Genomic DNA, 25,754 nt, shown 5'->3' on the forward strand with positions numbered 1-25,754 from the left:
GAAGCCCGAACTCACCACTCCCACAATCCATTGGCTGTCTACTACCGACATCCAACGAGAAAGTGCCCGGGAGGGGCCTCCCGCCATCACCAAGGTGGAGGGCGGGAGGGAGGTGAGATCGGGAGCGCTTCATTGGGGGTGTGGCTTACTTCCAGAGCCGCCACGCCCCCTCCCCGATGCCGTCCTCTTCTTCCCACCACGAGCGGCCGGCGAAGCCTGCCGCTTCTGAGCTGGCTTGGGGTTAGACGATGTCTGAGCCTGCTTCTGTTTAGAAGGCTGAGACTGTTTCACCCCCTTCAGAGTGTAGTCAAGGAACTGACTGTCCTTGTTTGACTGAATCTCCTTCTGTCTGGCATCCAGTGCCAGCGGACAGAAGAGAGACTCCTCTGAGACCGGGGAGACTCTCAAGGTCTCCCTAGTAGCCAGCTCCGTGAATTGGGACTGCGAGAGGAAGAGATCCCTCCTGCAGAGTACCGCTTGGGTGTACTGCAGGGAGGAAAGACGCAATTGTTCCTCATTGACCTTGGCCAATGCGGTCAAAAGCGCAGAGACATCGTCCGCATTCTGTTCTTCACTGAGAGTGAAAGGAACTAGCGAATCGGTCAATGCCCGAGACAGAGCCCGAACGAGAGTCTCCGCAATGGAGGACAGTTCGATCTGCCGACGTCCAACCTCCTCAGCAGAGAGGAGGGAAGCCTCGGAAACCGGCAAAACCGAATCACGCTTGATCGGTTTAGTCAGAAGAGGCAGCAATTCCCGGGAAACCGGAAGGGTAGCCCTAGGGAGTGCAAAAGACGCCAGCCAATTCTGGCTCTGATTGGGCATGCCAAGCTTCCTATTGGCCGTAGGCACGAAGGAAGAGGCTTGGGCAGCTGAAGCCACCCACTGCTGAGCTGATTCCGGAACTGGACCAAAAGGAAGCAGTAACGGAACAGGCACTGGCCGAATACCACTCCCCGCATGTGCTGGACGAACCAGTGAATGCGAAAGTTGGTAAGCCACTGACGGAGACTCGGCGAACCGGAAGGAAGAAACATCCTCCTGTGCCGGCCGGAAGTCCGCCATGGCAGAAGGAACGAATGATGCGGAAGAGTCCGCAGCCACCACCCCTTCAGGAAAATAACGAGACGTTACTTCCGCCGCGACGTCAAGAACAGACTTGAGCTTCGACGGAAACACGCCCCGCGACTCCTCGCTGACCACTGATGGAGCATCAGAATAGTCACACGTGGAACCATGACCGAAGTCACCAGTTCCGGAAGCAGAAGCATGCCCTGGCAAACCGGAAACCGGAAAAGCCTGAGCACTAACGTCATCCTGCCGCCCAAAACCCTGTGAAGGTAAAGGGTAAGCAGGACGACCATCCGCAAAAACCGGAGCTGGATGAGCTGACGTCACTCCCCCGACTGAGTGGAGTGATGCCTGCTCAAGCCTAGGCGCTTGAAAGCCGGAAGGCGCACGCTGTAATCCACTATCTGGTATCCGGAAGGAACCACCAGAAGAGGAAGAAGCGTTTCCGGCCGAAACCGGAAGTGTAGTCAACGGAACCGCAAAATGCGGAAGTGAAGACTGCACTGGTTGACTTCGCGATCCGGAAGGACCGGAAGTCAGTGAATACTCCATCCTGCCGCGACCGCCGTAGCGTGCCGGAGCGGACGGATCATCACTTCCGGCAAGTGCCGGAAATGCGGCAGTCGAAACCGACTGCCGCCGCTGTTCGAACAAGTCCGGGGCCTCGTAGGTTATCGCCGGAAATGAAAGATCAGCAAGGTATCGGTCGTGACCCGATGCGAAAGAGCTGTCCCCCGAAGGAGAACGTCCAGGCGCCTCACGAGGGCTATCGGACCAGCTCTGCTTACCAACCGACGCTGAAGAGGGAGGACGCTGCTCCAAGCCGGAAGTGGAGGACAAAGACACGGAAGCCAATGCCCGGACGTCACTGCCAGATGCCGGAAACGCCGAACTGCTGGCGACGGAACGCTGAAATTCTGCCTGCACCAAGCTGCGGATTTCTGGAACCAGTGACTTTAACAGAGAGGAAACCAACGCACCTTGTCCAGGTGCTAACAAAGAAGACGAAGTCTCCGATGTAGAGACAGGTGCAGAAGTAACAGTAGCGCTAGGCGCCGCAAAAGAAGCAGAAGTAGTAACAGCGCTAGGCGCCGAAATTGGTACAGCCAACAAAGTGTTACGCTCTTGGTCTGTAACAAGTAACGTTGCTTTGGAAGAGGAAGACTTAGCCTTAATTTTCCCCTTGGGGTCCGACTTGCCACGGCGCTTGTCTGAATCAGACATGTTGACAACAACACGTGGCAACGCGAAAAAATTTACTGAAACATAAGTCTAAACGACTGGAAAATTCAGTAAACACACGCACTAATGCGTTAACAAAATACTATAGCTAAACTTGCCCCACAAGCAGAGGCACGGAGAGCTACAAACAAAGTCACACGAGCTAGAAAACTAACTCACACGACAAAATGGCGACACGCAAGACACTGACACAAACGTCAACAACACGTGGCAAAGTAAAAAGATTTACTGAAACGTAAGTCAAAACGACTGAAAACACAGTAAACACACACGCTTACGCGTCAACAAAATACTAAAGCTACACTTGCCCAAACAGAAAGAGGGCACGCAGAGCTACTAGCAAAGTCACACGAGTTAGCTAACTAACTCACACAACAAAATGGCGAAACACGCAAGTCACTGACACACAAGTCCGTAAAAAACGGACAACGTACAGTAACGAAACAGCGCAAACAACCAACAACAAACGGGAACGAGCTCACCAAACTGTAGGCAAGGCGAGCAGACAAGCTGGGTAACGTGGCCGGCGGGTGTCACTCAAACACACAAGGTCAGCCACAGAGCGTCAAAAAGTGAACCGTCCTCTCCGAGGTGAAAAAGACGTAAGATAATAGGCACGTGTTCCTAGAGGAAGTGACGTGGCATACACCCGTATGGGAGGTAACTCCCGGTGTACTGGCCCATTACCAAAGCTACTTTCACTTTCGTTTTGGTGATGGGGTTGCTTCCCTTTAAATTCTTTAGCCGGGTAAGCGTTTTTCAGTGATAAGCATCTCAGGTGACTCAATGCTAATGTGATTCGGAGTAAGAATATGATATTAAATTAATTTTTAAGCCACCACGCTGAAATGCAATACCGAAGTCCGGGCTTCGTCGAAGATTACTTGACCAAAATTTCAACCAATTTGGTTGAAAAATGAGGGCGTGACAGTGCCGCCTCAACTTTCACGAAAAGCCGGATATGACGTCATCAAAGACATTTATCAAAAAAATGAAAAAAACGTTCGGGGATTTCATACCCAGGAACTCTCATGTCAAATTTCATAAAGATCGGTCCAGTAGTTTAGTCTGAATCGCTCTACACACACACACACACACACGCACACACGCACATACACCACGACCCTCGTTTCGATTCCCCCTCGATGTTAAAATATTTAGTCAAAACTTGACTAAATATAACAAGTCGCGTAAGGCGAAAATACAATATTTAGTCAAGTAGCTGTCGAACTCACAGAATGAAACCGAACGCAACGCAACGCAGCAAGACCGTATACTCGTAGCATCGTCACTCCACCGCCCGTGGCAAAGGCAGTGCCCGTGGAATTGACAAGAAGAGCGGGGTATTCGTTGCGCTGAGAAGGATAGCACGCTTTTCTGTACCTCTCTTCGTTTTAACTTACTGAGCGTGTTTTTAATCCAAACATATCATATCTATATATTTTTGGAATCAGGAACCGACAAGGAATAAGATGAAAGTGTTTTTAAATTGATTTCGAAAAAAAAATTTTGATAATAATTTTTATATATTTAATTTTCAGAGCTTGTTTTTAATCCGAATATAACATATTTATATGTTTTTGGAATCAGCAAATGATGGAGAATAAGATAAACGTAAATTTGGATCGTTTTATAAATTTTTATTTTTTATTACAATTTTCAGATTTTTAATGACCAAAGTCATTAATTAATTTTTAAGCCACCAAGCTGAAATGCAATACCGAACCCCGGGCTTCGTCGAAGATTACTTGACCAAAATTTCAACCAATTTGGTTGAAAAATGAGGGCGTGACAGTGCCGCCTCAACTTTCACGAAAAGCCGGATATGACGTCATCAAAGACATTTATCAAAAAAATGAAAAAAACGTTCGGGGATTTCATACCCAGGAACTCTCATGTCAAATTTCATAAAGATCGGTCCAGTAGTTTAGTCTGAATCGCTCTACACACACACACACACACACGCACACACGCACATACACCACGACCCTCGTTTCGATTCCCCCTCGATGTTAAAATATTTAGTCAAAACTTGACTAAATATAAAAAGACACTCTCCTTACTCACCCCCTCCCCCCCCCCCCCCCCACCATCATTTGCTTCCTGTAATTTTTGAAGAACCCAAGCATCCAAAATTAAGTGTTCATTTATTCATGATTTTTCGTCCATTGTGGATTTTGCTTTTCCACTTTACAGACTGATAGGTTCAATTTCTAGTGAATGTTTAGTATTGTATTTTATAAAAACGATCCATCAGTTAACCCTTTTTGTTTTTTGACTGATGATCTCAATGACAGTTTGATGTGTCACTATTGTTGATGAGCCAAAAGTATAACACCCAAGCCTATTTCTTGATACACCGACTTCAGCAGCGTGCTGTTCACCGTAGTTGCCCATCAGCTTTATTTAAAGCCTTTTATAATGAGTGCACAAAGGAAAATGGGAAGGCTTTCCTTTTGTTTGAATCACTGATTACTAGAAAAGGAAGATGTTGTGCATGTGCCCATCACCATTACAGACGCTACACTGCTAGAAATCTCACTGTCAGTAAACTGTGTGCACATGACTGAAATGTATCAACTGCAGCTGACTGTTGCACAGCGAACACACATTTTGTAGAGTGCCGAGATAGCTGACAATACTTAAACTTGTATAATGTGTGTGAATAATCTGTCCCTCACGTCATCAAGTTAGTTAACACATGAATTATTTGTGAGTGAAACTGGTCATTACCTGGCATCTGTGGTGGCCGTGGATCTGAGTAAAATGAGCCGTCTTCTTCGAAGTTGCGTTTCTGGCCTGAAATAACAGCACTAAGGTCAGACCAGAAGGAACAGCTTTTTGCAAGTTCAGTCATACACACACACGGACGCATGTATGCACATTCACAGGCATTTACCTTCTTTCTCTCCATGTAAAGTTTGTTTCACTCTGTTTCCACTGCCTTGTTCTGCTGTTGTTGCTGACTATTTGTTGTGCAGTAATAGTATAGTAATAGTATGGATAAATAAGCCAAAGTTACAAAACAAGAAGGGCAAAGCCCATACGACTCACATGCTTGACCTTGACCTTTACATGACCTTGACCTTCAGGGTCAAGGTCAAATAACTAAACCTAGCAATGACATCATACACTAAGAACTGCTTTACACATTTTTCCTACCAAAATACATGTGACCTTGACCCAAGGTCATCCAAGGTCATGCAACACAAAGCTGTTAATTCAAGACATAGGAAGTACAATGGTGCTTATTGGCTCTTTCTACCATGAGATATGGTCACTTTTAGTGGTTCACTACCTTATTTTGGTCACATTTCATAAGGGTCAAAGTGACCTTGACCTTGATCATATGTGACCAAATGTGTCTCATGATGAAAGCATAACATGTGCCCCACATAATTTTTAAGTTTGAAACAGTTATCTTCCATAGTTCAGGGTCAAGGTCACTTCAAAATATGTATATGTTACAGGCAATCCGTGAAGTTAGGAAATTCGCGTATTTCCTGATTCATTTAGGAAATTCATGTAATTCGTAAACTGCTCAGGAAATACATGAATTTCCTAAAATATTTAGGAAATTCACGTATTTCCTAAAATAAAACGCCAACAATTACATGGATTTCCTGATCTATAAATACACCCAAACGTAGGGCGCCGAATACTTGTGTGAAATACTTTTTTTCCCCGACACGTGAGACTTTTATTATGCACAAACTGTGAACTATTCACGAATTTCCTAAAAATAAGAGACGATTTGTACACGGACTATGAATTTGTTGTCAATCTGCCAGAAAGTTGAACAAGTGTTCACAAGTTGGTGAAATGTGTTGTGTTTACTTTTATTATGCTCGTTTTTTAATCCCAATATGTTCATATGATCGAGAGTAGTATAATTGTGTGAATAAAAGCATTTTTTTTAAACTGTTTCTCCGTGCCATGGAAGTATCGCATGTAAAAACAAATGCTGATTCAAGCAGATTTTATTGTGACTGAAACAAGATGGCGCAAGTTTACTTGATGATGATGATTCTTAAAATTTGTTTCCCACAGGAACTAGAGCCTATAAGAGACATGAGGTGTTTATGTGCTAAAAAGTTTACTTTGATTATGCTAATTGTTTTAGTCCAATATGTTCATATGATCGAGAGTAGTACAATTTTTGTGAATAAGTGCATTTTTTAAACTGTGCCATGGAAGTCTCGAGTGTAAAAACAAATGCTGATTTTACTTTTGTGCTGCATTTGTTTAAACTGTTTCACCGTGCCATGGAAGTCTCGCGTGTATAAACTAATGCTGATTCAAGCAGATTTTATTGTGACTAAAAAAAAGATGGCGCAATTTTACTTCATGATCAATCAATCAATCAATATGAGGCTTATATCGCGCGTATTCCGTGGGTACAGTTCTAAGCGCAGGGATTTTTTTAATTTTTTAATTTTATTTTATGTTATGCAATTGAATTTATATCGCGCACATATTCAAGGCGCAGGGATTATTTATGCCGTGTGAGATGGAATTTTTTAACACAATACACCACGCATTCACATCGGCCAGCAGATCGCAGCCATTTCGGCGCATACCCTACTTTTCACAGCCTATTATTCCAAGTCACACGGGTATTTTGGTGGACATTTTTATCTATGCCTATACAATTTTGCCAGGAAAGACCATTTTGTCAATCGTGGGATCTTTAACGTGCACACCCCAATGTAGTGTACACGAAGGGACCTCGGTTTTTCGTCTCATCCGATGATGATTCTTAAAATGTTTGTCCCACAGGAACTACAGCCTATTAGGGACATGAGGTGTTTATGGGCTAAAAAGTTTACTTTGATTATGCTAATTGTTTTAGTCCAATATGTTCATATGAGTAGTACAATTTTGTGAATAAGTGCATTTTTTAAACAGTTTCCCCGTTTTATTAAATAATAATTGAATAAATGTAGCAAAACGAAAGGGACTATTTCTCATTTCTTTACAATTTTCGTGCATCGTTTGGGTGTATTTATAGATTAGGAAATCCATGTAATTGTTGGCGTTTTATTTTAGGAAATACGTGAATTTCCCAACTCTTTTAGGAAATTCATGTATTTCCTAAGCTGTTTAGGAAAAACATGTATTTCCTAAATGAATCAGGAAATACGCGAATTTCCTAACTTCACGGATTGCCTGTAACATATACAATCCAACTTTGAAGAGCTCCTGTGACCTTGACCTTGAAGCAAGGTAAACCAAACTGGTATCAAAAGATGGGGCTTACTTTGCCCTATATATCATATATAGGTGAGGTATTCAATCTCAAAAACTTCAGAGAAAATGGGAAAAATGTGAAAAATAACTGTTTTTTAGACAACATTTATGGCCCCTGCGACCTTGACCTTGAAGCAAGGTCAAGATGCTATGTATGTTTTTTGGGGCCTTGTCATCATACACCATCTTGCCAAATTTGGTACTGATAGACTGAATAGTGTCCAAGAAATATCCAACGTTAAAGTTTTCCGGACGGATGTCCGGACGGACGGACGGACGACTCGGGTGAGTACATAGACTCACTTTTGCTTCGCATGTGAGTCAAAAATAACACAAACGAAGCCGTTTTAGCCAAATGCTGGGTGCATGGATGATGGATGAGTAAAACAGTGAGAATCAGAATTTTAAGAAACAGAATCACAACTGCCCGTCCCAAAATTAGGATATTTTGTATGATTTATACATTATGAAGATTCACATAGCTGGTTTAAAAAAAAGCTGGCTTGACTTCACAAAAGATAGCGCAGAGCCAAGTTAACCGCGTTATTACAAATTTGATAAGCGTGTGGCCGCTCTATGAAAATTATAATAAGGGGATGTATAAGTCGTTAAATGTCACACAAATGTGGCCAGGTCTTTAAGGTTAAAAAGAACTGTGATATTCTGACTTCAATATACATACGTGTATGTTGCCACAACTGTGATCACTCTTCGTAACTTGAGTCTTAGTCTTACCTCTGAACCCTGAGCCCGATGAGTTGGGTCCGAAGTTGTAGAAGTCTGAGTTGTCCTCCCTCTCATCGCGTGAACGCTGTGGCTCAGCAAACTTAGGTTTAAAAACTGAAAGCATCAACAACAAGGTGTTTATCACCTGGCTTCTTTGCTTTAGATTACCATGAATAACAGGTTTTTCTGTCCTTTTTTTTTTATCAAACAAAAGAAATATTCATTTTTCCCCACCCCTACCTGTTCCATACAGACAACAACAAAAATCTAAATTATGATTCCAAGTCCAGCAAGACCACTGAACTCCCTTCCAGATTTAAAGAAGACAAAAAATACCTGAACAAGACAGTTCACTCACGTTGATCGCAGTTTTCAAAGGCAAGAGCTGCATGATAAGGCCGATGGTATTTAACATAACCAAAGCCTTTGCTTTCTCCTGAACTCCGGTCTCGAATGACTGTCACATGATCCAGGTCACCAAATTTCTGGAGAAAAAGCACATACATGACATTCCATTCAGTTTTCTTATTCAGAGGATATGTTCATATCATGAGGCATAAAACAACAGTTCATGATCTAAGAAGCCAGCCACAGGAAGACCCACATTTTTTTAATAATTTTATTAAATACTATCAAATGTTAGCCCTGTGAATTTTGACGTTCAAGGTTTTATTTTTCGAGTTTCTCTGTGACTGTGACTTTTTAGTCAACAGATTCAGGGCTACGTTCAGTTCATTGTTCCAGGAGGATTCACAGAAGATCATTATGGTATATATTTGAATCCCAGGTTTTAATGATAAAGTAACCCACTTACCTCAAACTCGTCCCTGAGGTCCTTTTCGGTGTAAGTTTTGGGGCAGATGACAAAGAGGCGTACCAGCTTCTCCTCTTCACGAGGATCCCTAGTTGATCCGTCTCTCTTGCTGTTGGCCACCACAACCTGCAGGAAAGAAGCAAGGCATAAGACACAGGTCTGTGCACTCTTTCTCGTTAACTTTGCTATGCTCCTGGCCCTTTTAAATAAAATTGTTGACCAGCTAAGTCAATGAAATTTCTCTGCTTTCAGGTCATCACTCTTCACTTTCTTTCTTTCAATCTTTGTTTATTTCCCAAAGAGTTAAAAAAAGAAAAGCTATCCAATATCCTGACTGCTTTTAATTTTAGCTCGTTTTACTCTATTGGCAGATCTTGGCCAAAATGGACAACAACAACTGATCTACGATCAAACAAGTAATACGGATCATGTATGAACTGTGATGTATGACAAAACACGTGACACAAACCTTCAGTGGCTTTGGCTGTCCAGACATACAGCGACCATTCATTTCCTCCATAGCCAGCAATGCCTCAGATGTCTTGCCGAATTTGACGTATACAATACCTGCAAGAAGAAAAAGTTGTACAGAATCATAGACTTCTAGTTCTACAGACACAGCCCCTTTTACATTCAGTCAAATTTTGACAAACAGGGGTGTACCTTAACTTTTTTTGCTACCGGCCAGGGGGGCCGGTAAGTCAAAAATTGAACCGGCCCCCCCAAATCCCAACCGGCCCCCAACTTGCCGGGATTTCTTACAACCGCCCCAGCGGCTCGTCGCTTGCTAACCACATACACAAAAGACGTACATTCATACTTATAATGCATACATGTGGATTTGCACTACTAATAACTACCACAAACACACAGAAAACTTGATGACTAAAATGCTATGTTTTAATATAATGATAATTAACCTTGTTTTAATAAAGAATTTAAAATAAAAGCCGCCACAAAGAAACAAGAAATCAAAACCCCATTCACACCCTGTCACACAATCACACACAAAACCTCACTAAAAGTTACCCCCTTTATGTACCCCTACCACACAATTTACAAAGTAATTTACTATGGAACTTTACTTACCACATAAACACACACTACAAAAGAGTAAATCAGCATTTTTTTTAAAATTTAAATTATGTTTTTTGTTGTATAAAACCAAGTATAAAAAGCTGACTACAAACAAAACATTTTCTAAGTTGCTTTCTTGTTTTGTTTCTTTTTCTTTATGTCTGTGTTATTAATATTACTGTAAAAGTTGCATACCAGCCAAATTTACCACAGCTTAAGTCATAAATAATCAAAAGCATTACATTTCATTTCTATTTCCTAATGAAAACAAACAGATGTTCAGATTTCCTGATCCTAGAATTGTTCACAGGTGATCTTTATGCTTTTGATTCAGCAGAGTTGCATCCCTTGTCCTATTGTTGAAGGTCTGTCTTTTCTTCTTTATCACATATAGTGGATCTGGGTGGTTTTTTTTACTTCCTTAGTTGAAGGGAAATAATTGACAGCAGTAGTACTGTCACTACTTGTACTAAGTTGGTCAGCAAAGCTGGTGTTAACATATTTGGGGAAACGGTCTCAATGAGTATCCCTGCAGTCAATGACATAATTATATACATTTCCCAGAAACTGGATCAGTGGTACATATAGCAGGCACATCAAAGGAAAAATACAGAGGGCTAGGGGGAATATGTTTGCTCTGGATGGGCGGTCAGATCAAAGGCAGATGCATTGTAAAAGCTGGTTGGCCTTGAGACCTGGGTCAATGACCGTTACTTGCAATCTGAACACAGCTGCCTGTCGAGACACTGACCTTCTTACTCGGGGTCAATGACCGAGTTTTTATCTGAGAGGAAACTGTTTTACAACATGTGAAAGTCTCTGAAGGATTGGTGAGCGCAGGATAAGATCAGAGAGGGGGTGAAGTGAATAGCGCAAAGAGGGGGGACGGAGGGGGGGTTTAACTATTTTGACTGCTGATGCAATCGCCAGCGGCTCGTGGCACTGGAGGGGTGATGACACGGTCAAGTGAGGCGGAGGGGGGTAGCTGTCTAGCCAATGTGTCTGACATTGATTGATGGTAGTCCTGAGTCCTCAAAGTGGGGGAAGGGGGGGGGGATGAGTGGGCAGTAGAGAAGTGACAGATTTTGAGATCGCCCGCAGAGATATTTGTTCGCCGGCAGTTCGGATTGACTACGTTGCCTAACGACTTTGTACTTCAGCAAAATTTGAACCCGCCCGGCGGGCGATTTCAGAGGAATTTCGAACTCGCCCGACGCGATTTGAAGTCGCCGCGGGCGAGCGGGCGAGCGCCAAAACTCACCCCTGGACAAATGAGAAAATGTAAGCTTTACAGTTACACCCTCATCCTGAAAAATGTTTTCTGGTGGACTGGGAATGGGAATTAAGACAAGGGCAGTGAATGGTGTGTATGTGTGTGGAGCGATTCACAGAAAACTACAGAGCAAATCTTCAAAACTTTACATGTGAATTCTTCTAGATGATATCCCTACCAGTACCATATAGTTTTGTCACTAAATTTGTGTTTTGTTTGTTTGATAAATGTCTTTAAATGACATGTCCGGCTTTAAGTTTTATTTAACAACAAAAATAGTTGAGGTGGCACTGTGATGACCACATTTGTCAATCAAAATTCAAATCGATTGAAATTTTGGTCAAACAATCTTTGAGTTTGACCCAGTCCAGACTATGGGATTACGTTTTACTTTTAGCTTGAACACTTAATTAATATGTTTACATGTACTAAAATTCTGAAGAAAAAAAAAATGGAACTTAACATGATAATTTAAAAATGATTGCATTTTCTGTGTATTCTTTCTCATTTCCTAAATCCAAAAATATTTTGGTCATGTTTACTCTGAAATTGTGCTCATAACTACATGTACAGAAATTCAGTTCTATGTTCACATGCTTCAGTGAGACCAGCACGACCTGTCTTGGTCTTCGGCTTCAATGTTGATCTTCATTTTTAGATTAACTTCAAGCGAACATATAATATAGTGACTAAACGTTTTGATATTACTTCACAGGACTTTAAATGATATCTTAATTAAGCCCTATCGTTCTCCTCTTCTTCAAGGTACTGAGGAACCATGAGGCTGGTTCCGCATAGTTCTTAGTGTCTCACTTGCTCAACTTCCTCAAGTAACATGTTGCTGCGTCTATGATTAGAGTGCTTACCCCTTTGTTGTCACCTGTCATTTGAGGCTCTGCCTTGCTTGGTTGTGTTTTTTATTTGTTTTTTTTATTTTATACCTGCACTAGGAGTACTTATTTTCTCCGAAAACCCCCGAAAACCTCTGAAAAACCCCGAAAACCCCATCTGAAATAACTAAATCTATCTTCAAAGTGAAGTTTTGGACATGCTTGCAAGAAGGCATGCTTGATTCATACTACATGCACCCTTATTTTTGTGTTCAGAGCCAGATTTTGGATGAAGTTGATGCAACAATTCAATGCAAGGGAGGTAACTCTTGTTATCATAAAACACACAACAAGTATTGATGTCGTCATACACAAATGGATACATACACACTCACGCACGTAAATGGATAACTTTCATCAGTGATAAACCAAAAGATTCTCTTTTTTGGGGTCAAAAACCATGTTCAAATCATAAATGAAAACAACAATGACGCTTACATCGTCTGGTTTCAGTGTTTTGGTGCCTTAGAAGTTAGAGTTCACTTTCTTCAAAGTACTTCCGCACCTTCGTCAATCCTCACACGAACACAAAAACAAAGCCATGGACAGTGACATGGACATGGAAAGTTGCAGATTTAAGTTAGATTTTAATCAAACATGTCAATAAAACACGTTCTAGGGACATTTTTGTATTTTTTCTAATTTCTCATGAGGTTTTCGGGGGTTTTCGGAGAAAATAAGTATCGTGCACTAGCAGTAGCAAACTAGCATGTAAACACTATCACCATCGATATATATATGTGGGCGTCTTCAATCTTGGCACGGAGAGTGTGACATTTTGTAATTTAAAGTTGGATTGTCACAAAAATTGGCATAGTAGTCCGTTGTTCTTAATTAAACTGAAACACATACTTTTCAAGAGAAAAAAGCAATATTTTTGGCAGTTAAAAGTCCGTTAAATCTCATTTTTAAGCCGATTTTTGTGAAATTTGGTTAGTAGGTCTGTTGTTTCTAACTGAATATCATAACATACTTTTCAAGACAAAAACCAAAGTTTTGGCAGTTTGAAAAACCGTTAAACCCCATTTTTTCACCGATCTTAGTGAAATTTTGTAGGTAGATCTGTTGTCCCTAACTAAATTTCAATTCAAACTTTTGATGAAGAAAAGTAAACTTTTGTCCGTTAAAAACAGTTAAGGTTTGATATTTTTCTTTGATTTTGACGATGTTTGTTTGATAGGACCACAAACCCTGACTGAATTTAGATATACACCTTTTAACCTTTGCCGTGCTTCCTGGGTTCACCTGTACCCAGAGACACACTAAAATCATTGTAACTCTGGAACCATTAAAGGTATCGTTTTGAAATTTTAAGTATCTCTCACACACCTAATTTGCTCTCTGTCTGCAAATTTTTAGTGTGTACATGACAAAACATTAAAATTAATTGATTATGTTAATTAACATAAACACTACCGATTGCGCGGGTTCACGGAAATCCATACTTTTAAAGAGTAGTAGTGATTGTAACTATCCCTCTGCCGACGGCGCGGGTTCTGCTACACCCATAATTACCAAGCGGCGGAACAGTGTCTGTCTGCCTGTTTGTCTCCAAGAGACTGTCTGTCTCTCTGTCTGCCTGTCCGTATCTCTCTGTCTGTATGTCTGTTGTCAGTTGCTCTGTCTGTCTGTCTGTCTGTCTGTCTATCCGTCTATCTGACTGTCTGTCTATCTGACTGTCTGTCTCTCTCTCTCTGTCTCTCTCTCTCTGTCTCTCTCTCTCTCTGTCTCTCTCTCCGATGATTTGATGTGTCCTCTTTGTAAACAAAACCAAGAAGATGAAGTCCATTTTGTTTTGTGTTGTCCACACTATAACAAATTAAGAGAAAATTTGATCCCATTTAAATATTATAAGAACCCAAGCATTTTCCGACTCAGCTTGCTTTTAGCATCACCTCAAGAAACTGTTGTCAGAAATGTATCCCTGTATTTTGTATAAAGCCTTTAAATTAAGAGATGTTGTAACCTCCTAGTTAAATGCCGTGTAATGTATGTGTTGTGCGATTATTATGTTGTACCTTTTGTGTGTGCACCTGTTGAGTTTAATTTATATGCAATGTGAACCGTTTGTTCACACCCCTTCATGAGGGGCTATGGCCTATTGAATAAACTATCTGCGTCTGCGTCTCTCTCTCACTCTCTCTGTCTCTCTCTCTGTCTCTCTCTCTGTCTCTCTCTCTCTCTCTCTTTCTTAGTCTCTCTCTCTCTTTCTTAGTCTCTCTCTCTCTTTCTTAGTCTCTCTCTCTTTCTTAGTCTCTCTCTCTCTCTCTTTCTTAGTCTCTCTCTCTCTCTTTCTTAGTCTCTCTCTCTCTCTTTCTTAGTCTCTCTCTCTTTCTTTCTTAGTCTCTCTCTCTCTCTTTCTTATTCTCTCTCTCTCTCTTTCTTATTCTCTCTCTCTCTCTCTCTTTCTTAGTCTCTCTCTCTCTCTCTCTTTCTTAGTCTCTCTCTTTCTTAGTCTCTCTTTCTCTTTCTTAGTCTCTCTCTCTTTCTTAGTCTCTCTCTCTCTCTCTTTCTTAGTCTCTCTCTCTTTCTTTCTTAGTCTCTCTCTCTCTCTTTCTTAGTCTCTCTCTCTCTTTCTTAGTCTCTCTCTCTCTCTCTCTTTCTTAGTCTCTCTCTCTCTCTTTCTTAGTATCTCTCTCTTTCTTAGTCTCTCTCTTTTTTAGTCTCTCTCTCTCTTTCTTAGTCTCTCTCTCTCTCTCTTTCTTAGTCTCTCTCTCTCTTTCTTAGTCTCTCTCTCTCTCTCTCTTTCTTAGTCTCTCTCTCTCTCTTTCTTAGTCTCTCTCTCTCTCTCTTTCTTAGTCTCTCTCTCTCTTTCTTAGTCTCTCTCTCTCTCTTTCTTAGTCTCTTTCTCTCTTTCTTAGTCTCTCTCTCTCTCTCTCTTTCTTAGTCTCTCTCTCTCTCTTTCTTAGTCTCTCTCTCTCTCTCTTTCTTAGTCTCTCTCTCTCTTTCTTAGTCTCTCTCTCTCTCTCTTTCTTAGTCTCTCTCAGTCTCTCTCAGTCTCTCCCTCCCCCTCTCCCTCCCCCTTTCCCTCCCCTGCAAGAAGTCGGTGAAGGGAGAAACTCGATGCACCCACTGAAGTAGCGCTGTGGGTTTCCCTGAACCCACCCCGTCGTTAGAGAAATAAACGGTAAAAACCCTCTTTCAAATGTATGGGTTCAGACAAACCCGCATCGTCGGGCGTGTGTAGTCAAAAGCGGCATCCGGCAAAGGTTAAGAAGAAAAACAAACTTTTGTCAGTTAAACCCCGTTATATCTCATTTCTGCACCAATTGTGGTCAGACGTTGAGGTTAAGCAGACTGATATTTATAGCCTACTCCAACAGGATCAAGCCTGGTACAGGTTCACAGGCCAAATACCTGAGTGTACCGGCTGAATAACAGTGTATGGGCCGAACAGAAATATGTACGGATGACGTCACGACGAAATTACGTAATGACGTTCAGCGTTCCATTTCGTCATTTTGAAGAATAAATTGCATTGAATTTGCTTGTCAAAACTAGTAGCCATTTGGTGTGTACATCTATTTTGAGTTTTGAACAAAATTCAAACAAGCCTTGCAGCATTTCAATTATATATTTTTTTATTGATTTTACTGAATTTTAAATCGATTTTGTCATTCAAAATTCACTGTTTGGAGAGTAACATGCTTGTGGTGTGTTCTCAGGAGTGTTTTTTCCAAAGTCAAATGTCTCTTGAATCTTTGGGGTATGGCAACATAATGATTTCATAAGAGACATCCATAGTGTGATTCGACTTGCTATTCACAGCACAAAGAAGCCAGTGAAAATGTGAGTTCTTGAGACCATTTGTTATTGAATATGTTAGTGTATGTGCTTTGCTGGCCTTAGATGATTCTACTCTCATATTTTCTTGAAAAATGGATGTACGCGACCGACTTTTTACCGTGCCTGTTTAGGCGAAATGCCTTGTCATTTATCAACTTTGCTTAGCATCATTTAACTTTCATCCTTTGTGGTATTTTCAACACCTGTATCGCATTTAAAAACTGTGTAATTTTAAAAAACGAGCACTTCAAAGTTGCGTGTTGACCGATGTCACACATTTCGTCGCCATTTTGACTCGCTCATCGGATTACAAAAATATATTATAAATTCACAAGAACAGATTTTTGTAATATTGAGCGTTCATTTTATTAGTAAAATGCCTCAGAAGGCAAATGAAGAACATTTGGTTCTGTCATATTTGCAGCAATGTGTCCAAACACATCCCCAAAGTTGTACACCTATCAATTTTTGGTCTGTGCTCAGTATCAGAGACGCCCACATATATATATATCAAATTCTACCGAATCCCACCCACTTACAAGGAATTCACAAGTACGAGTCTAAGCCTGAATTTTGTTTATTTTCAGCGAAGCATGGTCTTTCTTTGTGTACTACTACTACTAGTACTACTGATTTTGAACAAGTTTGCAGTTGCAGTCTTTTTGCACTTCCTAAGTATGAATATGATTGACTTGCGAGAATAGAGATATAATTGCCATTTCGTGGATTGATGATTATCATCACATTTCACTCAGTGCTTGTTCAACATTGAACTGAGATAATACTGAGCTGACTGTGTGAATGCTGTTTGTGTTGTACGTATCGCAGTGCATACGACAAAATCCCAATTGCACCAACAACCGTGCACAGGATCGAAATCACCGTTTTCTTACCCCGATCTTCATTTGTGCGTTTATCTTTCACAATCCAGATGTCTTCAACTTTCCCATATTCTCCGAATTTTTCCCTGAAATCCTTCTCTGATACGCCTTTCTGACATAAGACGAACAGCCGGCTGTGTGGAGGATCTTCTGAACGGAACGCCATTTTGATGATATGACGTCATGATAAGGGAAATAACTACTGTACTAACGCTGATTGACGAGCACAGGCGCCAGACAGTGACAAACGAAACGTTTGTATACGATCGTGCGTAACGTGTTTGTTTATGTGTGTGTGTGTGTGTGTGTGTGTGTGTGTGTGTGTGTGTGTGTGTGTGTGTGTGTGTGTGCGAGCGTGTGTGTGTGTGCTTGTGTGTGCGTGGACACGTGTTTGAGTGTGTGTAAACACCCAAGCTTTTATGCTCTGCATTTGTCAGCACAGAAAATTAACAGGGTGTGGGCGTCTCAAATTATGATAGACATTCAATCCAAGACTGAGGATTGACTTTTCCCTTTCCTGTTTACAACTTCTTCTTGTGAACCTGATCAACCCACTGCTTTAAATTACATTAAACGATTGGTGAATCCATGGAACAACAGAACACACACAAACTCACAAACACACACACACACCACCACCACCACCATACACCTCCACCACCACAACCACTTTCTCTCTCTCTCTCTACTACTCCATGAGTTAGACTACATGAACTTAGGCATTCTTCCTCTGAAGGCAAGGCTAAGTTATAATAAAGGTACCCTTATGCATAAAATTATTCATGGATGTGTACCTCAAACCATATTTTCCAAATTCACGTTAAAAACTTCACGCCAATTGATGAGACTGAACATGCCTCTGCCTAGGATTGACCTATTCAAATCTAGTTTAGTCTATTCACACGGTGTGTCAACTGATTCCGTTCATCCACCGGATGTTTCCGTTCATCCGCAGGATGTGTCCGTTCATACAGCTCCATTTTTGTCACTTGCTTCGGGAAAAACGTTGTGGTAAGTCGTGTGGGCAGCGCGCTTGTGTGATATTGAAAGAATAAGGTAGCGAAATGGTTGGGCTATGTGTACGATAAGTACCAAGGTGCTAGTGAATCCTAATAATAACACACGCGGGCCGAACGTGGCAAAATTGCCTGATTTTTTAACATTTTCTTGTTTTTCTCGCTCTGTTATCGAATCTGACCCTTGATTTGCACATGATCACCAAAACCATTGCCTGTTACGACATTTCGCTTGAACAGAAGTTTATAGAAACCCATGGCTTTTGTACAATCACTTGTCTTTTGAAAACATACAGATTCCGTTCATACCCCATGTTTCCGTTCGTACAAAAGTGCATGTTTCCCTTCGTACGAAAAGCGTTTCCGTTCATACACATTCGTTAGATCAGAGTGAAACAGGCCCCCACTACAAGTTCTGTGTATTCCAATCGTCTTCAAATAGCACAAAGTACGAATGCGTGTGATATTAGACCTATGTGAACAATAAGATGAATTGAATTTGCAAAGAACAGTTTTGTGTCCGTTCGTACTGATTTTGACGGGAAAATGTGTCTGTTCGTACCACTTTCATCAAATTGTTTCCCTTCGTACGCTTTTCATGACGTTTGTGATTTTTGGTAGAAAGCTTGTGCAATTAGCATTTTAATACCCCTAATTCGATGTATGTATAACCCATAATGCATGTTGTTCATGAGTGCAACAACACGCGACTGTGGCTTTTCTGGTGCAATACCATCCCTGTTTAAAATCTTACTGAAGAGCAAACATTTTGATAAGTGTGTCTTCTTCCAGTTTCCTTACACAATTTCATTTCAAAGATCTAAACTTATGTGAAACCTGTTCAAAATATGCTTTCTGCAAGCTAAACCTAGACATTCAGTCTTTTAGCATTTTCAGATTTTTAATGACCAAACTTTTTTTTTATCATTTTTTAAGTTTTGAAGCTGAAATGCAATCCCATAGTACGGGGGTTGCCTGGCTAAAGTTTTAAAATCAATTTGATAAAAAAATGGGGTGTGACAGTGCGGCCTCAACTTTTACAAAAAGTCGGATATGACGTCATCAAAGACATTTACAAAACAAGTCGCGTAAGGCGAAAATACAACATTTAGTCAAGCTGTCAGAATGAAACTGAAGGCAATGCAATTTTTCAGCAAGACCGTATACTCGTAACATCGTCAGTCCACCGCTCATGACAAAGGCAGTGAAATTGACAAGAAGAGCGGGGTAGTAGTAGCGCTGAGAAGGATAGCACGCTTTTCTGTACCATCTTCGTTTTAACTTTCTGAGCGTGTTTTTAATCCAAACATATCATATCTATATGTTTTTGGAATCAGGAACTGACAAGGAATAAGATGAAAGTGTTTTTAATTTGATTTCGACAATTTAATTTTGATAATAATTTGTATATTTTTAATTTTCAGAGCTTGTTTTTAATCCAAATATAACATATTTATATGTTTTTAGAATGAGAAAATGATGAGGAATAAGATGAACGTAAATTTAGATCGTTTTATAAAAAAATTTGTTTTTTACAATTTTCAGATTTTTAATGACCAAAGTCATTAATTATTTTATAAGCCACCAATCTGAAATGCAATACCGAAGTCCGGCCTTCGTGGAAGATTGCTTGGCCAAAATTTCAACCAATTTGATTGAAAAATGAGGGTGTGACAGTGCCGCCTCAACTTTTACAAAAAGCCGGATATGACGTCATCAAAAATATTTATCGAAAAAAAGAAAAACAAGTCCGGGGATATCAATCCCAGGAACTCTCATGTAAAATTTCATAAAGATCGGTCCAGTAGTTTCGCTCTACACGCACGCACGCACACACACACACACACACACACACACACACATAAACCACGATCCTCGTTTCGATTCCCCATTTATGTTCAAACATTAAGTCAAAACTTGACTAAATGTAAAAAGGACTGATAGAGCCTGGATAATGTTTTTTCTTGATTTGTCTAAATTCTGCTCATGATTATCACAGGTGAAGCAAATGGCATGATAGGAGTAACATACAAATGTACATGTTACTTAGTTCAGTTTTAGTTGCAGTGCTGCAAAGCAAGCACAACTGCACAAATCAATCTTCGTTCTTATCAAAACACACAGAAAGCTCCGTCACTGAACACATTACTGAAAAGGGTACGAAGGGAAACAATTTGATGAAAGTGGTACGAACGGACACATTTTCCCGTCAAAATCAGTACGAACGGACACAAAACTGTTTTTTGCAAATTCAATTCATCTTATGGTTCACATAGGTCCAATATCACACGCATTCGTACTTTGTGATATTTGAAAACGATTGGAATACACAGAACTTGTAGTGGGGGCCTGTTTCACTCTGATCTAACGAATGTGTATGAACGGAAACGCTTTTCGTACGAAGGGAAACATGCACTTTTGTACGAACGGAAACATGGGGTATGAACGGAATCTGTATGTTTTCAAAAGACAAGTGATTGTACAAAAGCCATGGGTTTCTATAAACTTCTGTTCAAGCGAAATGTCGTAACAGGCAATGGTTTTGGTGATCATGTGCAAATCAAGGGTCAGATTTGATAACAGAGCGAGAAAAACAAGAAAATGTTAAAAAATCAGGCAATTTTGCCACGTTCGGCCCGCGTGTGTTATTATTAGGATTCACTAGCACCTTGGTACTTATCGTACACATAGCCCAACCATTTCGCTACCTTATTCTTTCAATATCACACAAGCGCGCTGCCCACACGACTTACCACAACGTTTTTCCCGAAGCAAGTGACGAAAATGGGGCTGTATGAACGGACACATCCTGCGGATGAACGGAAACATCCGGTGGATGAACGGAATCAGTTGACACACCGTGATTCAGGTAGCAGTCTCTGGAACACTCTTCCGACAATCCTACGGCAAACTAGCAGCACAAACGTTTTTAAGACCAGATATACGTCTTATCTCATGAAGTATAAATAAACATCTGTTGTCGCTAGAATGGTTGTTAAAACCAACAACCGGTGCTTTTTAACAATGTATTATTATTTTTATATACACTGATTCTTTCGAATGCAGTGTATGTCAATGGACATGGCACTTACAAAGTTGTTGCGTCAGTGCAATCTACTCTATAATTCTTAACTCATGTCAAATATATGAACTTACATTTTTGGCTCACGTAAGTGTAGCCTATGCGATCGTAACTTTGTCTGTCTGTGCGTGCGTGCGTGCGTGCGTCTGTGCGTGTGTATGTCTGTGGTAGAAACTCTAACATTTGAAGACGTCACATTCCATTGACGTCACATTATGACGTAAGAGGGTTAGACGTCACGCGAAGGAAGTACTGAAAGTCTCGGTCATTATTATTTTGAGCGCGCCGAGACTAGTTGGCAGTCGTGTCCTGTAAGTAGGCTACATGCAGACAGACAGATCTAGATCAAACACTGTACAAAGGAAGACGTGGAACTTGCGAAGAAAATGCGAAAAAGTGTTTGTGGGTTATCGTCCCTAGTTACATGCTGACGGCGAAAACAAAATGGCGGATCGCGTAGGTACCGATCGCGTGCGAGGTGGTGGTAAATTGTGCTCGGCTTTTTGTTGCAAGAACGCCCGTTACAAACAGAGCTGCTTCGGGAAAACTTTCCACAAGTTCCCTAAAGAAGAAAAAAGGTGGGTTGTGCAGTGATTATTTCATCAGGTTTACCTTCTTCAGAATGAGAATGCAATGGCTCGAGTCAACTCACTCAGATAAGCCAACTGTCTCTGAGCATTTTTGTCTGCTATGAATCATGATACTACAGTATTTATAGAACTAATATCATAGTGCAAATGAAATATTACAAACATAGCATGGATCGGTTCATCCTGAGATTTCTGTACTAGCTGTACTATGTACGCGTGTGTCTGCGTGTGTACCTGTGTGTGCATGTGTACACTGTACTTACGACTGTGAGTGTGAGTCAGTAGTCAGTACAAAACAACAGTTTACACTTGATGACAAACTACCCGTGGGCATATTTGCCGAAACCTTTATCAAACCTTGCTTACGGGAAAACTACAGTACAAAGGTACATCACTCATCCGTTTTGCGTTCAGGCAGAGCGTTAGATTTAGACTGAAGATCTGATTTAGCTTTTTTTGTCTTTCCTTTTTGCTTAGTTTAACAATAACATTGTTGTTTTTATTGTCAAACTAGGTGCAGAATATGGATGCAATTCACAAGGCGAGAGGACTTTGAAAAGCTGCAGCCAGCTGATGTTCAAGGTCTCAAGCTTTGTACTGATCACTTTGAGGCCAACCAGTAAAACAATCCTGCAGAGAGGATCACTTGTGTGGAATGCTGTCCCGACATTGTTTGCAGTGCCCAATCCACCACCGAAGGTTATTTATTTATTGGTTTTAGGTTTTTGCAAACCAATGAAGCACACTATTAAATGCAGGCTGAGTAATGACAAGTTTGAGGCTGATGTAAGAATTGAAAAAAAACAGCATTGTTCCCATCAAATAATGCCTGTTTGCATTTAGCGCAAAAAAATGATAAGGCCAACAAAAAAAAGTTACTTATTTTGGATCGACGTCTTGATTATGATGATATGATGAACTTATTTTGCCAAAAAACAGCCCCAAATGGCAAAAAAAGTATAGGGTCGGCGTCAACAACAAAAAAGTTGTATGTTTCTGGTCACCTGACCCTACCTATGTTTTCCTGACGACCCTAGACTTTTATTTTGCATTTTCAAAAATAAAAGGGGTATTCGAAAATCAATTGTTTTCCTGCTTTTCAACAAAATAAGTTAAAAAGATGGTTTAAAAAAAAAAGTTTAGAAAAAAAATCTCCACCTTTAGTCATGTTAGGCCACAAAAAAAGTCTGTTTAAGGTAACATAGGCCCCCCAAAAATAGCGTCGGTAGGTCGGCTTTTTATTTTTGTATTTTAGCCATCTGAATATTTTAATTTCATTTTTTAATGCCCCAAAAAAGTCTAGGGCCGGTGGGAAAAAATAGGGTCGGTCCGGATACTGTAAACAGATTATTTTTTGTTTTGCCTTACGAGAAACATACACTTTTTTGTGTGGCCTAAGACCAATGCCATGAAATTGGGAGAATTGTTTCATTGTGACTGGGTGTTGGTTGTGAGTTTGTCAGTTAAAGAGCTGTGCATTTGCAGGTTGCTAGTGGGAGGAAGCCACCATCGCAAAGGGTAGCTACAAATGAAGCCAGCACCGACCTGTCGCCTGATGCACAAATTGTTCAACCAGGTAAGAGATTTTTAACCATGAAGAACACCCTGACATCAAAAAATGTTTAAACCCATCCATTACATAGTTGATAATTGCTGTATAGGGTGACGGGCGGGGTGGTAAGACGTCGGTCTATTAACTCGGAAGGTCGAGGGTTCGAATCCCGGTCGCGGCCGCCTGGTGGGTTAAGTGTGGAGATGTTTCCGATCTCCCAGGTCAACTTATGTGCAGACCTGCTAGTGACTTATCCCCCTTCATGTGTACACGCAAGCACAAGACCAAGTACGCACGAAAAAGATCCTGTAATCCATGTCAGAGTTCGGTGGGTTTTAGAAACACAAAAATACCCCGCACGCTTCCTCCGAAAGCGGCGTATGGCTGCCTAAATACGATCATACACGTAAAATTCCACTTGTGCAAAAAAAATGAGTGCACGTGGGAGTTTCAGCCCACGAGCGCAGAAGAAGAAGAAGAAGCTGTATAGGGCGGATGCATGGATGGATGAAATTGTACCTGTAGTTCCAACACGTAAAGATGGGAAACATATCCTGTTAGAGGCATGGTGTAACAAGAAACAATTAAGTGGCTCTATTCCCATCTCCCCCCCCCCCCCCCCCCCCCCCCTTTCCCCGTAGCGATATAAGCTTCGTGGTTGAAAACGACGTTAAACACCAAATAAAGAAAGAAAGAAAGAGGCATGGTGTGTGAGGAGTTTACCTGGTACTGTTGTCCTAATCAATCAATCAATCAATCAATCAATATGAAGCTTATATAGGGCGTATTCCGTGGGTACAGTTCTAATGGCCTCACCCATTCAGTACCAAACAAGGTCAATTCCATCATTGTTCCACATCGTATCCATAGTTGCTAACACACTTCATTTCTGGCCTGCCTTCCTACGCTATTGTTTATTTTCATTTTGTGATTTAATTACACATGTTTTAATTTCTTCCAGGTTGTAACTTGTTATGGTTATGTTATTTTATGTGTGTTTTCTTTTTTAGATGACATTCAGGCGATCCTGGAGGACATAGGATGTAAAGCATCAAAGTCGTCATCCTCCCCATCCCCTCGTGAAGCGGAACTTCGGCAGAAGGTCAACAAACTGAGGAGCAAGGTTTTCCGATTAGAAAAGAAAACGATGGAACCCCGTGTAAAACGAGCGAGTAAATTAGCCAAGCCTCCCAAGAAAGACTTTGTAGTAGAACAGTTGTCTCATATATTATCAGGCGAGGCGAGCTATTTTGCCATTTATGCCTGTTACATATTTACCGGTTATCTGCTGCTGTGTCCAATCCTGGCAGAGACGGGAACGCATGTTACCAAGGAGCTGAAGGAGAGTCAATGAGATGAGAGAATGTGATTAACAATTGCCAACTCTCTCCGTACAAAGAGGGTCCAAAATTGTATAAAAAAAAATTGATGGTAGGCAATTCAAAATTAAAAAAAGGACTCTCGGAGCATGGACTTAATGAGTCAAAAATTAAAGAAGGCTCTATGAGCCGAAGTACATGTTTTGTCTATTGTCTTTTTTATTTTGAATTCCCTACCATCTATATTTTGATAAAATTTTGGACCCTCCCTGGTGTGTTGTTTCTGATGTACCTTTTAGTCTGTTTACAGTAACATAGGCACACAAAAAGAGGGTCGGTAAATCGGCTTTTCTTAATTTTTTTTTATAACCATCTTTTTAAATTATTTTGCAAAAAAACAGGAACAAAATTGATTTTTTTTCTTTTTCTTTTTCTCCAAATGCCCACAAAAAAAAGTCTAGGGTTGGTCTAGAAAAATAGGGTTGGTCGGGATACCGTAAACAGGCTATTTTGCTTTGTTTTGCCTAAGCAATGACTAACAAACTTTCTTTAGGGTCTGACATTGTGTATACTATACAATTTTTGGGGTATTAACTAAATACATGTATACAGTTTTCGATTCCTTTTATACTTTTTCACAAATTAGCCCCCCCCCCCTTTTTTTTGTGTGTAGTCTGCCCTGGGGGCGGGAGGTCTCCTAATTTCGGTTTCTAGGGTCACCTTATGCTTCCCCATGAGCTGAGAACTTAATTTAAAATGAGCCTCGATTTTTTTATTTGTATTTTGTAATTGTGCCTTTGTCCAGTCACAGGATTTCACTTTGTACTTAAAAACTTGGCGCTGTCATCATTTATTGCTATTTATTGTTCAGTTGTTCAGTATTTATTGCTATTGGGCATCAGTTGTTCAGTTGCCCTCTTTCGAATGAGCCATGCATGCATTATGGATGTGTTTAGCGAATTGGGATACCTCAAGCAATGTAAAAGAAGAAACAATGTGAAGCAAACATATAGCACCAAATAAAATAACCGAATCAGAATGGAAACTTCTTCAGTGTATGTGTGTGTGTGTGTGTGTGTGTGTGTGTGTGTGTTTGCTGTTTTAAATACCGAAAATGTGAAAATAAAGCAAGTCACAACATGAGAAAGATCGACTGTACTAGTCATAACAAAGCAGGAGACAGCC

At 40.8% G+C, this 25,754-nt stretch overlaps 1 protein-coding gene and 1 long non-coding RNA gene across 3 annotated transcripts in view; one reads left to right on the forward strand and one right to left on the reverse strand.

Moving 5' to 3' along the window:
- LOC138982489 (RNA-binding protein 45-like) overlaps nucleotides 1-17,200 on the reverse strand; it is a 37,183-nt gene extending 19,983 nt beyond the window's left edge. For both annotated transcript variants that reach the window (XR_011460877.1, XM_070355794.1), the window contains exons 1-6: nucleotides 17,023-17,200; nucleotides 9,573-9,670; nucleotides 9,104-9,229; nucleotides 8,648-8,774; nucleotides 8,299-8,403; nucleotides 5,047-5,112 (exon numbers count right to left, since the gene is read on the reverse strand). Coding sequence is in view for 1 of the 2 variants with exons in the window: in XM_070355794.1 (XP_070211895.1) it covers nucleotides 5,047-5,112; nucleotides 8,299-8,403; nucleotides 8,648-8,774; nucleotides 9,104-9,229; nucleotides 9,573-9,670; nucleotides 17,023-17,176 (676 nt within the window). In the remaining variant the exon portion in view is untranslated. The remainder of the gene's footprint in view (nucleotides 1-5,046; nucleotides 5,113-8,298; nucleotides 8,404-8,647; nucleotides 8,775-9,103; nucleotides 9,230-9,572; nucleotides 9,671-17,022) is intronic.
- On the forward strand, nucleotides 7,826-25,608 carry LOC138982496 (uncharacterized). Its single transcript, XR_011460879.1, has 3 exons — nucleotides 7,826-7,852; nucleotides 21,453-23,274; nucleotides 24,261-25,608. It is a non-coding gene; the product is annotated as an uncharacterized lncRNA (long non-coding RNA).
- Nucleotides 25,609-25,754: the final 146 nt, after the last annotated feature.

The sequence above is a fragment of the Littorina saxatilis genome, linkage group LG12 (genome assembly GCF_037325665.1).
Source record: "Littorina saxatilis isolate snail1 linkage group LG12, US_GU_Lsax_2.0, whole genome shotgun sequence".
NCBI lineage: Eukaryota > Metazoa > Mollusca > Gastropoda > Littorinimorpha > Littorinidae > Littorina > Littorina saxatilis.